The 16,781-nt window shown below is 36.4% G+C and overlaps 2 protein-coding genes and 1 pseudogene across 2 annotated transcripts; all 3 read left to right on the forward strand.

Annotated features, from left to right (window-relative positions):
- The first annotated feature begins 2,000 nt into the window (after positions 1 to 2,000).
- Positions 2,001 to 5,414, forward strand: LOC148543544 (uncharacterized). Its single transcript, XM_088498565.1, has 3 exons — positions 2,001 to 2,147; positions 2,355 to 3,521; positions 4,083 to 5,414. The coding sequence occupies exons 1-3, from the start codon at positions 2,001 to 2,003 to the stop codon at positions 5,412 to 5,414; spliced, it is 2,646 nt and encodes an 881-aa protein (XP_088354691.1).
- Positions 5,415 to 6,779: 1,365 nt separating this feature from the next.
- Positions 6,780 to 8,243, forward strand: LOC107614860 (uncharacterized). The gene has a single exon (XM_088500337.1). The coding sequence runs from the start codon at positions 6,812 to 6,814 to the stop codon at positions 8,204 to 8,206; it is 1,395 nt and encodes a 464-aa protein (XP_088356463.1). The 5' UTR covers positions 6,780 to 6,811; the 3' UTR covers positions 8,207 to 8,243.
- Positions 8,244 to 11,343: 3,100 nt separating this feature from the next.
- On the forward strand, positions 11,344 to 14,629 carry LOC107618501 (putative disease resistance protein RGA4 pseudogene; annotated as a pseudogene).
- The last annotated feature ends 2,152 nt before the right edge of the window (positions 14,630 to 16,781 follow it).

The following is a 16,781-nucleotide window of genomic DNA, read 5'->3' on the forward strand; positions in this document are numbered from 1 at the left end:
ACCAATTTTATTATATAAGAAGTAATTACTCTAAAAGTGATTTTATAACATGGCATTATGATATTGGAATTTTAATTTTAGTTTTTAAAATAAATAATTTTATAACATAATATCAAAATTTTTATAATTTAAAAATATATCATTGTTATTCTAGAAGAAAATAATTTTAGCATCAAGGTAAACAATGTCTTTACAAAAATTTATATAAATTCATAAAAAGAGTTATGTGAAGGAGTAGTGTGATAAATATATAATTATTTATATATTTTCTTGTCAACTTAAAATTTTTAAGATAAGTGATTTTATGGTATCTAGTTTGTATTTAATTTTTTCTATAAAATAATACATATGAATAATGAATTATAATTCCTTTTTTACTATCTTATAATTTTGATATTGTCATTATGAATATATTTTAAAATATGTGTTTAATTCTTTAAAAACGGTTCAAGTAAGAAATTAAAAAAAATATTGAACGGGTATAAAGATGCATAAGATGATGATATTAGGTTTATTTAAAATATACTTTATATGGAACATAGAATTTAGAAATAGAAAGTGATCACGGGATGAAATATTATACATGTATATAAAAAATCAGTTATTAAATTAGTTACTATATATATCTTATTTTTTATTTGTTATTAGTGCTCTGTTAGGGTTTTTTAGTGCTCTGTTAGGGTTTTTTAACGGAGTTCCTAGTGCCGTCAAGGCTACATTGTCAAGATCAATTAAATCTCAATACAAGTCTACGTAATTTGCATGGCTGAGACAACGAGGGATGAAGATCGGATTGAGGAAGACAACCTGAAAGGAGGTAGGAATGTGATTCTACTGGAAGAGGCAGACATATCAAAAGGTATTAACGCTTGCTCCAATAGTCTCTATGGCAGACTCTTTGCTTCCAAAACCTTCTCAATTGGAACCATGGGGAATGCTTTAAAGGCTATATGGGGAAACCCGGAAGGATTTAGCGTGAGTGACAAAGGGGATAATTCCTTCCAATTCTTTTTTAATAAAGAAGTGGATGTCTTGCGTGTTGAACGTGGTTCTCCATGGCTATTCAAAGATTATGTGCTCCATGTCAAGAGATGGAAGGAAGATCAGATCTGTGATGAAGAGATTATTTCTAATTTTCCAGTTTGGGTTCAATTTTGGGGTTTGCCAGAATCGTTTAAAACCCTCGAAGTTGGACGTAAATTGGGAGAGAATCTGGGCACAGTGTTGGAGGTAGGTAAATTTCATATGCGAGGCAGAGAAACTAGGATTGTGAAAGCCAAAATCAATATCGATGCTACCAGGCAAGTGAGAGATCAGTTAATAGTGGCAGGACCTAATAAAAAGGAGGTAGAAGTGGCACTGCGCTATGAGAGACTTGGTAAGTTCTGTACCTATTGCGCAAAATTGGGGCACGAGGTGAAAAACTGCCATGATCTGCTGAAGGACACAGAGAGTGAGATGGTAAAAGAGGATGACATTGGCGAATGGGTTAAAGCTAGCCAAGTGGGAACGCGAATCTACTCTGAAGGAGAAAGAACATTCAACAACTCAACCCAAAACCAGAATAAGGCCACTCAACGTAAGAAAAAACCGGTCTTAAACTGCTTATTGGAAGAATTTGCAGGGATGTCAATGCAAGAAGGGAAACAAAGTTTGAAACCACAAGACACTGGTAACAGGGCAGCACCTGAGTCACCTCAATCAGCCAATTCTAGAACAAAATGCATGGAGGTTATCATAGCTGGTCAGTCCAATACTAAGGAGGATGAAGGGCAGCTTATGCAATTCGCTATTGGGGAGTGTCTCACCACAGAAAAAGGTAGGAAGTGGAAAAGGTTAGCAAGACAAGGTGCTGCAGAGTCAGATACTAAAAGTGAACCCAAAAAAAGGTTGATGAGTGGTATAGCTGAAGTAACTACAAAGAAAGCAAGAACAGAGGATGAAAATGCAGTTGAACAGATGGTGGAGGGTGCCAGCCTACAAATGGCAACCAAGGCGCCATGAGAACTATAGTTTGGAATTGTCGGGGTTTGGGGAGACCCCTGACAATTCACACCTTAAAAGGGATCTGTAAATCCCACTCCCCCGAGATTGTGTTTATAAGTGAAACAAAGAACCAATCTCGACAGGTGGAAGCAAAACTTCGGGTATGCGGCTACGAAAACTGGCATATTGTTAACCCGGCAGGAGTGGCAGGAGGACTTGTGCTAGCTTGGAAGGACAGCATCAGTGTTCAAATTATTAGCAGTTGACAATTTTTTGTGGCAGCCGAAATTAAGGAAGTCGGAAGCAGTGAGGTATGGACGTTCATTGGTGTCCATTTGAGTTGTTCAGAACAAATTCGATCCTTACAGTTTGAGGAGCTTATAACAATGAGCCAACACATGGAAGGAAAAGTGGTAATAGCAGGCGATTTTAATGCTATAACAAGCCAAGCGGAAAAAGAGGGTGGAGGCCAAAAATCAGCAACCACCATTGCAACATTCACTAATTTTATTGACAGTAACGAATTGGTGGATATTGGAATGGTGGGGCACCCTTTCACGTGGACAAATCGAAGACAAGGAGAGGATTTGGTGAAGGAGAGGTTTGACCGCTATTTAGTTGGGATGGAATGGAAGTTGAAGTTTCCGAATGCAGTGGTGCACAGGCTCACAGAGTCAGGCTCGGATCATGCTCCAATTTTGATGGAAACTGAACCTCAATCCTGGCATAGTAAAAGGCGGTTTAAATACCAGGAACGTTGGTGTGGAGAAGAGGATGTCAAGAGAATTGTCAGTGAAGTGTGGAGAATGGAAGTTGTAGGCTCGGCTATGTTCTCCTTGGCCCAAAAGTTGAAAGTTTGTAGACATAGACTAGTTCAATGGCAGAAAACTCACAAAGCAAACTCCCGGAAAGAAATTGAGGACCTTCAAGCTAAACTAGAGGAGTTGCGGGTGGCTGGAATCAATGAGGGAGAGGAGGTTACCAGTTTGGAAGAGAAGTTGGAGCTGGCATATTTGAAAGAAGAGAGCTATTGGCGAGAAAAATCTAGAATCAAGTGGCTAAAAGAAGGAGATCAGAATACTAGATTCTTTCACCAGAAATTTCAATCAAGGATGCGAAGGAACAGAATTTGGAGATTAGTGGGGAGGGACAATGAGATTGCATCGAAACCGGAGGATATTGCAAAGGTAGCTGAGGACTACTTTTGCGATATTTTTACTTCTTCTTGTTCGGCTGATCCGACTCCATACTTAGAGGATTTGGAGTCTAAGGTTACAGCTTCCATGAACCGTAGGCTCCAAAGGCCAGTAACTATGGACGAGGTCAAAAGAGCTACATTTAGTGTTCATGCTCAGAGTGCTCCTGGTGATGACGGGTTTACAGCTAAGTTTTTTCACTTTTTCTGGGATATAGTTGGAGGTGACGTTTTTAAGGCAGTGAGAAGTTTCTTTCACAGTGGCAGAATTTTAAAAAGCTTCAATCATACTCAAATTTGTTTGATTCCAAAGGTGCCAGATGCCAGTGACATGACTCAGGTACGACCGATCAGTTTGTCTTCAGTTATGTATAAAATTATTTCTAAAGTTATGGTGCACCGATTACAAGGTATTATGAATAAAATTATAAGTCCAAATCAGAGTGCGTTTCTCAAAGGAAGACTCATTTCAGATAATATTCTAATTACCCACGAATGTATGCACTATTTGAAAAATAAGAGAAGTGGGGCAGAGCATGAGATGGCTATTAAACTAGACATGAGCAAGGCTTATGATAGGGTTGAATGGCATTTTTTATGGTATATTATGGATAAGTTGGGGTTTGATGCTAAATGGATTAACTGGACTAAGGAATTGGTAACGACTGTTTCTTACTCTGTTGTTGTGGAAGGTCAACCATTTGGCTATTTTAGGCCAAATAGGGGCATCCGACAGGGTGACCCCCTATCTCCATATCTCTTTCTTTTTTGTGCAGAAGGACTTTCCTTCTTGCTACACAAGGCAGAGCAAAACAGATTAATTCAAGGAGTTCAAGTTAATCGGAGATGCCAAACAATTAATCACCTTTTGTTTGCTGATGATTCAATCATTTTTTGCAAGAGCGCACCTAATACAAGCCAAAGCATTCTAGAATTGCTAGAGACTTATGAGGGTTTTAGTGGGCAAAAAGTCAATTTGAATAAGTCGGCTATCTTTTTCAGTCACAACACTCCTCAGAACACAAGACTAGCAGTTGCTCAGACACTAAATATTGAACATATCGGAGCACAAGACAAATACCTGGGACTGCCCTCTATAGTTCAAAAATCAAAGAAAGCAACCTTTGGAGCTATCAAGGATAAAGTTCAGAAGAGGATTATGGGTCGGAAAAGAAGTATATTGTCATCAGGCGGCAGGCACACGCTATTGAGAGCGGTGGGGGAGGCGATTTTTATTTATACACTCTCTTGTTTCAAGCTCCCGGACACGCTGTTGACTGAGATTCATAGCATGCTCTCGCAATTTTGGTGGGGTCAAAAAGGCGCAGAACGAAGAATGGTTTGGATTAAATGGGACACAATGACGAGACTAAAGAAAGATGGAGGGCTGGGGATCAAGGATCTAAGGGTGCAAAATTTGGCTTTATTGGGCAAGCAATGTTGGCGTCTAATGAAATACCCTAATTCTACTATATCAAGAATGCTCAAAGCTAAATATTTCAGATATACAGATTTCCTACATGCAGAGATAGGAAGCGTACCGTCGTGGGGTTGGAGAAGTATTCTTGAAGGGCGCAAGGTGATCGAGAAAGGCTTGTTATGGAAAATAGGCTCTGGCACTAATGTTCGCATCTTCCATGACCCCTGGCTCCCACCACCAGTGCCCCTTAATGTCCCTCAAAATGCACTCACAATCCCGCCAAATATGCAAGTGTATTACGTTAGTGCGTTACTAAATCCTGATAGAAGTTGGAATAAAAATCTGATTGAGTCGATTTTTTCAGTTGATATATGCAATAAAATTTTTTCAATCAAACCAACAAAGGAGGAGGATGAAGTTAATTGGTGCTGGACAAAATCTGGTATATATGAAGTTGGGTCAGGATACAAAATTGCTTATGGATTCTTTCATTCTCCTACTTCATTGAGGTCCCAGAACATACACAACAGAGTCTGGAATAGCATTTGGGAGTTGAAATTACCACATAAAATTAAGATTTTTCTATGGAAAAGTCTTCATGAAAAGCTTCCGGTGTTGCAACAAGTTCACAGCCGGTTCGCATCCACTCCTGCCACTTGTCCAAGATGCATGTTGAAGGCTGAATCAATTTCTCATGCTTTGTTCCAATGCCCCCTGTCTTCAATAATATGGAGCCTAAACTTAATAACCCCTGACCTATGGATGAGAGAAGAAGAAACTTTTTTCAATTGGTGGCAACGAGTCTTATCCTAGGCAGTGGCTCAATTCGACGGTAGACAAAAGACCCTCCTCATAGCGGCGTTGTGTTGGAGCACTTGGAAAGCGAGGAATCGGTGTGTTTTTGAGAAGGTAATAAGCCCAGCACCAGAGATAGTGAAAGAAGCTAGCAATTTAGTGCATGAACTCGTGAACTATACCTGATAGATGCTACTTTTTCTTTACTCTTACTTTACTCTTCTTTAAGCTCTTAGTCTTTCAGTCACAACTGATAATAAATAGGAATACCCAATTCTTTTGTACTTCCTTATGAAAACACTTTTATTTTATATTAATAAAATAATATTTATCTTTAAAAAAAAAAAACATGATTTCACATAATATACTAACAAAATAGAAGATGACATTAGACATAAAAGTTTGGTAATAAAGTACGTTTCGAACATCAAAATTCAGCCTTTAATAAACTATGGAAAAATATTTTAGAAATACTAATATTCTAATAGTTTTATATGTTAATTTTAATTAATATATATTTTTTATAATTAAAATTAACGAATAAAGTCACTAGAATACTGTTATTTTTTATGAAGCACGGACACTTCATTGAGTTGCCATGTGTCAGACACATTTCAGATACGACACTCATCCACACTCGTCTGACACGCGTGCTTGGCTTTTCCAACCGTGTCTTAATAAAAAAATTTTCTCCGCACATACTTGGATACACCTAAATACCATCACGTGTCCGCGTGTTCAGTCTTATTCTTAACATATATTGTTGAAATGAGTTTAGAAATAATACATATTATTATTTATTAAAACAAAAAATATTTTAAATATGTTTATATAGTTTAAAAAAGACATTAAAAATAGTCAAAAAAATTATTTTATATTTTAACAGCAATAAAATATCAAAAATTCATTGTAATTTATCTAAAAAATACTTTATATTCTATATATATATCGTGTCTTATAAGATTTTAAAATTCATGTGTCCGCGTGTCCCGTGTCGTGTTGTGTCCGTATCTGTGTCAGTGTCCGTGCATCATAGGTTATTTCTGTTGAGTAATGTTACATGTATACCAAAATCAGTCACTAAAATCAGCTATCAATATAAAATACATGTTAAAATACAAATATATATTGAAAAATAAATTAAACCACACATGTATTTATACACAAATATATTGATGGCTGATTTTGGTGTACAAATATCATTTTTGATTTCTGAAATGCATGAAACTTTTTCTAAACTATATACACACGCACCTTCCTTACCTGTTTGATTACACGAGTTGAAAAGATTGATGAGTGATTATAAAAATACTAACTTGAAGTGAGTGTTAATAAATGTTGATTTTTTGTTTGTGGTAGCGAGCAGTGAGCAGCATACAAATTAAATAACCTCAGGAGTTGTTGTATCATCTGCAATGGCAGAGGATGCAAAGGTGGCAAGGGAAGCAACGCTTGCCCAACTACTGAATCAAACATTTGATCATCATAATCAAATTTCTTCAACTCCCAAGATTCAAAGAGTTCCTCTTTTTTGGCGTCAAAAAACCAGCTTCTACGAGTATTGTATACCCAAAATGATATCATTTGGTCCCATTCATCATCGCAACGAAAATCTGAAGCAACAAGGTCAACACTTGAAATCTCAATGGGCATCTCTCTACATTGAAGAATACAGTAAAGAAGTAGGTCCTTGTAATGGTAACAAGCAAGAAGCAGTAAACTATTTGTATGGAGTTGTAGGATATAAGATTGTGGAACTGAAGGAGCTGTTTGCTGAGGATGTAATTGAAGGGTATAGAGATGAAGAACTGATTTGGATGCTGTTTGAGGATGGATGCTCTTTGCTCTATTACATGGACCACGTTGATGTTCAGCGTCCAGAAGAACTGAAGCTAAAGCTTGATCAGCTGATGCATACTTGGAGAGATATTGAATTGCTGGAAAATCAACTTCCAATAAAATTGCTGCAGCTGCTGAGCAAAACACAAGGTGCTGACTTGGACTATTTACTGATCAATTTTATGAGCATGGGTGAAGAAAAGCGGAGTGGAAGGACAACGATCACAATCACCTATACGCCTACAAGAAATCATATACTTGATTTTGTTCGCTCATTCTACCTTCAAACAGAGATTGGACAGAATATCCCAAACCAAAACGGTGGAAATCAGATGCCTCCTCCTCCTCCTCCTCATTCCTCCCTAGTTTGGCAAACTTACAAGAACATACGTGATCTCAAAAAATCAGGGATTCGGGTAAAGGCAAACAAGAGTGATCCATGGAAGTGGCATAACATCACTTTTACCTCGAGATGGTTTAGTGGAGAATTGACACTTCCTTTGTGGGTATACGACGATGTCACGCCTTACTTTTTTCGAAACTTGATTGCGTACGAGATGTGTCCAGACTTTCGCAACAGCTTCGAATGTTGTTGTTTCTTTTCTTTCTTGGATTCCTTGGTAGATGATGCTGAGGATGTCAAGGAGCTTAGATCAGCTGGTGTTATCCAAAATTTGCTTCAAAGCGACCAAGAACTGGCCAAATTCCTTAATGACATTGGACATGACTTGCCCACTAAAATGTTCAATCAAATATACACAAGCAATGCTGTCTCATTTAGCAAGAATTATATCCAAGTCAGGCATCAAATTGAAGAACATTACTCGAGTGGATGGAGAACTTTTCTGGCTGAAACACGGAGTACTTATTTCAGTTCTCCCTGGTCTTTGCTTGCCTTCTTGGGTGCACTTGCTGCATTAATTCTCGCTGCTCTTCAAACATGGTATACGATACATCCTCCTAAAAAATAGTTATCATATTTCCATAATAAGTCTGTGTGTGAGTGTGATCTAGGGATCATAGTTTGAATCAGAATTTCTTGGACCCAAAAAAGGTGTGTACTTCGCATTGGTTTTTATTATTTGTGTTTTGGAATGCATTATTTGATTACTTATTCAGGACAGTCCCCGCAGGGATCATCAAGCTTGTATACTATTTGTGTTTAGTGTTAATTCGTTGACTCCAAACATCAAAATTCAAATAATAACAGAACCGACTATATATCTATACCCAGTTAACTTTTCTAAACACCCTGTTATGATTCTGATTTCTGAAACCCTTCATCCAAAATATAAAAAAAGAGGAAAGCTTAGGGGTTATAACGCTAGCCTAACTATCCAATCAGCATCAAAGCTGCAACTCATACTTGAAATCAAGAACTATCCATTTTCAAAATGAAAGAATATTATATAATGCAATCAAGTTGAAACAAAAATCATTACCCTACCCCATCCATATGTAATATTACTTTATAGTAGGCAGACAAAACTGTTGTATGTGGAGAGAATATGATGTGAGATCAAGCACTTGCATAAACTACAACTACTATCAGGGTATAAAACAGAATTGGCAGCTAGCAAAACTTGAAGAAAAGCTCTCACATCCCTGATACAATGAAATAACCATCATCTATCTATGCTAAGTGTAGCAAGCAGCAAGTTGGCATTGAGATATCAAAACAATTCAATCTTCTCGCTCCATTATTGCTGTTTTGGCTCATCTGTCTCCTCCTTATCAGGATCTTCCTCTGGTTCCTCTTTCTTTTCTTCTCTTTTTCTTTTGCGTTTCTCCTCATTTTTTCTTCGCGTGTTTCATCTTGATCATCGTTTTTTTTATTACTATTGTTGTTGCTGCATTTTTTTCCTCCTCCTCTCTTTATTGATTTTGCAACATTATGTATTTTTTTCTTCTTTGTTTAATTTTTTCCTCTAAAAAAGAATTATGAGAATATGAAATAAAAAAATGAAGAAGAAAGAATCAGCAAAAGATGAGGAGGAGGAAGAGGAAGACTTTTAAATTATACATAACTTATCAGCACATATACACTAAAAATTCTTAAATAATACACACACTAAAAATTCTTAAATAATACACTCAAATATTTTCGTATTACACCTAAATTTACTGCAAATTATTCGTATCCATCGATGACACGTATCTGTATTACAAATATAGTGATGTTCTGCTTATAAGAGTGGCACAAGACAGCAATGAAAATATCCTTCAAAACTTTTAAAATTTTTTTATTATTTCGAGATTCTCAAAAATTATTTCGAATAAAAAGATTAAACTTTATGTCGTTAATTTGTAGTCAAATTTTTAATATGTATATTAAAGAAATCAATTTTTAATAAATTTTAGTATAAAATAATTATATTTTGAAAAATATTATTAATGTGAAATTTTTTTTAAAATAATAGAAGAACAAATATGATACACGAATGTAATTTTTTAAGGTTTCTAAAAAGTAAATTTTAAAAAATTATTATTTATAAATTAAAATTAATTACTAAAATCAATTATTATATATAAATATATATATTATTTAATTTATTTTTAATATATATTTTCTATTCAATATGTATTTTATATTAATAATTAATTTTTGTAATTAATTTTAAGTTTTTAATATATATTTAACATGATTAAAAAAATTATTGATGAATAAAATATTTATCTAATTTTTTTGAGATCCGAGTCTATTTAAAAGATTGAAAAATGATTTTTTTAATTTCTCAGCAACTCTTTGTTTTTTAATTTCTTACCAACCCGTATCTTGTTGGAGATATGTTACTGATTAAACAGCATAAACTGAATAAGGGGAACGAGTATAGGCCCCCTTGGATATTTTATTAACTCCTTTGTATAAATATTTATATTTGTGATGGTTTTCTATGATTTTTTTTAAATAAATTAAATAAAATTTAATATTTTATTTTTTTTATTTTATAGATTATAACATAATAAAAAAAAGGTGAATGTTACTATACCCTTTCTAAAATAAAGGATAAATTATCCCTTGATATATATAGTGCTTATAATTATAATTAAGTTGAATATTAAGTATTAACCATAATAATTAGGTATATATTCTCTACTTTCCTTTCTCTCTTTTATAATTATTTAAATTTAGTTTAGTACCGTACTACCATTAGTCTATAGTGGTGGGGGTGGCTGTTAGCACCGAAGAAATCTTTGCGATGAACTTACAAATCCATCAACAAGGTGCAAGTACGTATTCAGCTCATTACATGTGGCAATATTTGTGCTACCGAAGTACGAAAAATCTCTGCTACATAGGCGCCACTCCTTCCCAACTTCAGCGTACACCCACTGCGCCTCCTCCATTCTCTTCTGTATGGTGATAACATCTTCGAAGTTCACTATCCGCAAAACTTTTGTCCCGTGAAAGTAATTAAATTCTTGTGCATAATTGTTAATTACCTCATCTTGCAAATTCTGTTGTCTGCAATTGAATTCGACTTGATCTCCACCTCATCGATAATAATGTCTTTAATCTCATGAGGATCCAAATCTATCGTCCCTTGAAATTTGTATATTTGACATCATCAACAACAATGTCTTTAATTGAGTTTATGACTTGAGGATTTGAAGAATCTTTTCAAATGTCTTTATGACTTCTATCATTATTAACCATAAACTCTCTTCTACCTTCGAGTGCATTAATTGTATTCGTAAAGATAAAAATAATGAATCACTTTCAATATATATATATCACAAGAAATAATTTATCCTTTATTTTAGAGAGGGTACGATAGAATTTAACAAAAAAAAGTTTTATTAATAGTCACCTTATTAGTTAACAAAGTGAATGAGTTATCTTAGTCATTTTAACGGTGCTTAGTCCGTGAAATCACTTTGGATTCCATTAAAACAAGTTGCAATTGATATATTGTTGTTGAGTAATGATCATCGTCTAGTCTTGAAATTAATATTTGTTTAGTGATTTAGTCTTGGAATTAACAATTTAATAATTGTTTACTTCTTCCTCTGGAATATTACATCGTAGATTGGTAAAGGCATCACGTGCCACATGACTCAAAATGGCCCAAAAACGTTTCTTTTGTAACAAAGAATGAACTCTCTATATTGAGTCAGTTTCCATTACTTCATTTACTTGCACACTCTTTCCTAGACCCATCTGCACTCATCAAAGCAAAACCAATCTCTCATCTTTGTCTTCCTTTCTTCATTTGTTGCATTTCTGAAAATGGCGGAGGCCTTGCTTGGAATTGTGCTGGAGAACTTGATCCCTTTTGTCCAGACTGAATTTGCAGCCTTCTCTGGAATCAAGGAAAAGGCTGAAGACCTATCACGAACTTTACAACTAATCAAAGCTGTTCTTGATGATGCCGAGCAGAAACAATGGTCAAATCGTCCTCTCAAGGTGTGGCTGCAGCAGCTTAAAGATGCAATGTATGTGCTGGATGATATCCTTGATCAGTTGCCAATAGAATCCTCTCAACTTGGGTGCTTAACTTCTTTGAATCCAAAGAAGGTGATTCATCGTCGTCAGCTTGGACAGAAGCTGAATGAGATAATAGGGAGGTTGGATCGAATTGCTCAAGCTAGGAGCAACTTTGATCTTAGACAAGGTGTGAGGGAGAGGCCAAGTGAAGTAGTTGAATGGCGCCAAACTAGCTCAACTATCACCGTCCCTCAAGTGTACGGACGAGATGAAGATAAAGGGAGAGTTGTGGAGTTTCTTCTTAGCCCATCACGAAGCTCCGAGTTCCTTTCCGTCTATCCTATTGTTGGCTTAGGTGGTCTTGGGAAAACAACGCTTGTCCAGCTGGTTTACAACGATCCAGAAGTAGGTAACAATTTTGATTTGAAGATTTGGGTGTGTGTTTCTGAGAATTTCACTATCAAGAGTATTTTGCGTTCCATTTTAGAAGCTGTCAAAAAGGATAAGTCTGAGGTCATGGATTTAGAAGTAATGGAGGAAAAAGTGAAACAATTGCTACAAACTAAAAAGTATTTGTTGGTTTTAGATGATGTATGGAAAAGAAGCCAAGAAATGGAATTGGGATTAACCCAAGACAAATGGGATAAGTTAAGATCGGTTTTGTCTTGTGGATCTAAAGGCTCATCCATTTTAGTATCCACTCGCGATAATCATGTTGCAACAATTATGGGAACATGCCAAGCTCATCATTTGGGCGGTCTATCTGAAGATGATTGTTGGTTGTTGTTTAAACTGCGCGCATTTGGAGCTGACAGAGAAGAGCGTGAAGAGTTTGTTGCAATAGGGAAGGAGATCGTCAAGAAATGTGGAGGATCACCTCTTGCAGCACTGGCATTAGGAGGTGTGATGCAATCCAGAAGCACGGAAAAAGAATGGGTTGAAGTTCAGAAAAGTGAGGTTTGGAGTTTACCAGATGAGAATGATATTATGGCTGTCTTGAGATTAAGCTACTCTTGTTTAACGCCAACTCTAAAGCAGTGTTTTGCTTTCTGTGCCATATTTCCCAAAGATAAAGAAATTAAGAAGCAAGAATTGATTTATCTTTGGATGGGTAATGGATTTATTTCATCCCGGCGGAATTTGGAGGTAGAAGAGGTTGGCAACATGGTTTGGAACGAATTACACCAAAAATCACTTTTCCAAGATGTGAGGAGTGATGATTTTTCTGGGGAGATTTATTTCAAGATGCATGATTTAGTTCATGATCTTGCGCAATCAATTTCAGAGCAAGAGTGTATATGCTTGGAGAAACAAAACCTTAATGATTTTTCAAGAAACCCCCATCATATTGTTTTTCACGGCATTCATAAAAAACAATTCAAGGAGAGAGCCTTTGAGAAAGCTGAATCCTTGCGGACATTGTATCAATTGAATTCATACGGATTTCCTTTCAGTTCTAGATTGATTCCAACAAATAATTCTCTTCGGGTTTTGTGCATATATGGTAGAAAGATACCATCTTTGGGGAGTTTAAGTTGCTTGAGGTATTTGGAGCTTTGTCGTTTGGGTATAAAGATCTTGCCTGCTAGTATTTGCAATTTGCCTAGATTGGAAATCTTGAAACTAAAAGAATTGTGGAATCTTTGCCGTATAACGAAACACTTGACAAGGATGCGAAATCTCCGACATCTTATCATTGATAAATGCCCTTTTCTCACAAATTACGTGATCTGAGAACACTAAGTGTATACATTGTAAAATCAAAGAAAGGGCATAGTTTAGCAGAGCTACGTGCTTTGAACCTGGGAGGAAAGTTAAGCATCTCAGGCCTAGGAAATGTTGGGAGTATATCTGAAACTGAAGATGCCAATTTGAAGGATAAACAAGACCTTCGAGAATTAAGCTTGTCATGGTCCAGAAGTAGTGGTAAGATGAAATCGATTGTTAGAGCAGAAGAAGTACTTGAAGCGCTTCAACCTCACTCCACACTCAAGCTGTTGACGATACAAGGCTACGAGGGAATGCATTGGCCAACTTGGATGGAAAACAATTCTGCCACCCACAATTTAGTTTCTCTTCGACTTGTGAATTGTGGAAAGTGCAAGCATCTTCCTCCAGTGGGAAAACTTCCATTTTTGAAGAAGCTTGAGGTAAGTGGCATGGATGATGTGCAGTACATTGAGGAAGATGAAAGTTATGATGGTGTTGAAGCAATGCCGTTCCCATCTTTGGAGGAATTGCATGTGGAGAGATTGCCAAACGTGGAGCGGTTGATGAAACGGGAAACAACACACATGTTCCCCTCTCTTTCTGTCCTCTACGTCTATAAATGCCCTAAACTGCAATTGCCGTGCCTTCCAAGTGTTAAGGACCTCACTGTTTGGAGATGTAGCAATGAGCAACTGAAGTCAATCTCTAATCTCAACGCTCTTAACCAACTTCATCTTCGTTATAGTGATCAAGCGTCTTACTTCCCAGAAGGAATGATGAGCAACATGACCTCTCTTGCAACTCTGGAGATAGATTCTTTCAGTGAAGTGAAGGAACTGCCATCTGATATCACAAACCTCACTGCTTTGTCTGGTCTAAGCATCCAAGACTGTAGTAAGCTGGAGTGTTTACCAGAACAGGGTTGGGAAGGCTTATCTTCACTTCGACATTTGTCAATTCATAACTGTGAGGTTTTGGAATCCTTGCCTGATGGCGTTCGGCACTTAACTTCACTTCAATCTTTGACTATTAAAAACTGCCCAGTGTTGGAAAAGCGATGTGAGAAAGGAACAGGGGAGGATTGGCACAAGATAGCACATGTTCCCCATTTAAAGTTTGGTCGTTTTTAGTTTATACACTGCTTATTGATTCTTTTCTTTTCTTTTTGTTGTGTATTTGCATAATCATAGTTTTCAATTTATATTGTATTTTGGTAACTACTCAAATGAAGATAGCAAAAATATCTTCTCATGAAGATACTTTGTTTAAAAGTGTGGTTTATTTATTTAGCTACATTTTAAATAAAAATAACACTTTTTTAAATATCAAAATCTAACCATACAATCCATCATGTAAGGATCAAAAAGAAATATATTCACATGAAGATAATTATAAAATCTTCATTGTAGTATCCACCTTGTATTTTATCTTATTTGTCTTTCAAATTACAGAACTCAATAAACCCAATACAATGATTATCTTCATTTGTAGATTTGCGAAAATCATTGTGTCTATTTATATACCTGCTTATTCATTGTTTTCTTTTCTTTTCATTTTGTTGTGTGCTTGCATAATCATGGTTTCAATATCTTGTATTCTATTTTATCTTCATTTCTACTGCTCTTCTAGATTTTCATATGGCAGTAGATTTTAAATTTCATGATGGCCTTTTATCCAAATTTCAACTTATATATTCGTTTATCTTTTAGCCATTAGCACCCTTTATTTTTCTTACGGCATAAAAAATGAGTATCTATTATTTGGCCAAAGTAAAGTATCGAATCCTAAAAATTGAAATTGACCCTTTTAGTAGTTCTTTTCGTCAAACTTTCCCTTCCATTATTTCTGTTGGTAGTGTTGAATTTGTTTCCTTCATTGATCTTATGCTAATTTGTTTTTCCATAGAAGGCTTCAGAAATAATGATTTGGAATTACAAGTGTAGCTTTGGAAATTCGAGTATTATCATCAATTTATTAAATCTAAATCACCGCCATGCAACATATAAATGTTCTTGTTGAAACCGAAATTGATACTGAAAAATGATTTTCTGCTCCATCTCTATTAGCTTTGGGTGGAATATATATACATACATCAGTCTAACAAACTAATAGACTAGGCTAACAAACTAACAAACCCCTAATCTAATGGAATAGATTCTTCTCTAAATAAGGCTAACTAACTGCCTGCAGTAAATAAATAACAATCTGCTAATACTCCCCCTCAAGTTGGTGAAAAAATGTTAATGATTCCCAACTTGCTGATCAAGTTCTTAAACAAGGTAGGCTGTACAGCTTTTGTTAAAACATCAGCAAGCTGATGTCCTGACTTCACATGCACCAGCTTCACGGTACCGTCCTGTACACGTTTTCGAGCAAAGTGACAATCCATTTCGATATGCTTGGTACGCTCATGGAAGGTGGGATTCTCTACAATGTGGATTGCGGCTTTGCTGTCACAGAAAATGAAAGGCGGATCAACTTGTATCTCAAAGTCCTGAAGCAGCCGCATAATCCACACAACTTCAGCAGTGACATTGGCAAGTGCTCGATACTCTGCCTCAGCCGTGGACCTCGAAACGGTGTCTTGTTTCTTCGACTTCCATGAGATTAGAGAATCGCCAAGGAAGACGCAATAGCCGGTAGTGGATCGTCTGGTTTCGGTACAGCTTCCCCAATCAGCATCCCCATATGCCTTGACCGATAAAGGGGAAGAAACCAAAAAAAGCAAGCCCTGCCCAGGTGCAGCCTTCAAATACCTCAAAACATGATAGACAGCATCCAAATGGGTAGTGCGAGGAGAAGACATGTATTGGCTCAGTTTGTTCACAGCAAAGCAAATATCCGGTCTTGAAATAGTGAGGTAAAGCAACCTGCCAATCAACCTCCTATATTGTCCCGCATCCTCGAGCAAATCCCCATCAGTGGCAGTAAGTTTTATGTTTGGATCCAAGGGTACAGAGGCAGGTTTACAATCCGAAAAACCAGTGTCTTCAAGCAAAGAAAGGGTGTAATTTCGTTGAGACAAACAAATGCCTTCCTTAGATTTTGCTATCTCCAATCCAAGGAAGTACTTTAAGGGGCCAAGCACCTTGAGTTTGAAAAGACCCTGCAAAGTTTGCTGAGTTTGGGCAACCATATCACCAAGTTTACTAGCAACAATGATGTCGTCGACATATACAAGCACCATAACAAGTGAATCACCTGTTCCTCTATGAAATAGAGAATAATCTGATTTGGACTGAGTAAAACCAGCACCAAGTAAAGCAGTGGAGAACTTGGTAAACCATTGCCTCGAAGCTTGTCTTAAGCCATAAATTGACCTGTTTAGTTTGCATACAAACTTCTCCCCCTGCTCCCCCTTGCTGGCATATCCCTGAGGTAGTTGCATATACACCTCCTCATCAAGA

This window comes from Arachis ipaensis, chromosome B9 (assembly GCF_059453495.1).
Source record: "Arachis ipaensis isolate K30076 ecotype BB chromosome B9, ASM5945349v1, whole genome shotgun sequence".
Lineage (NCBI taxonomy): Eukaryota > Viridiplantae > Streptophyta > Magnoliopsida > Fabales > Fabaceae > Arachis > Arachis ipaensis.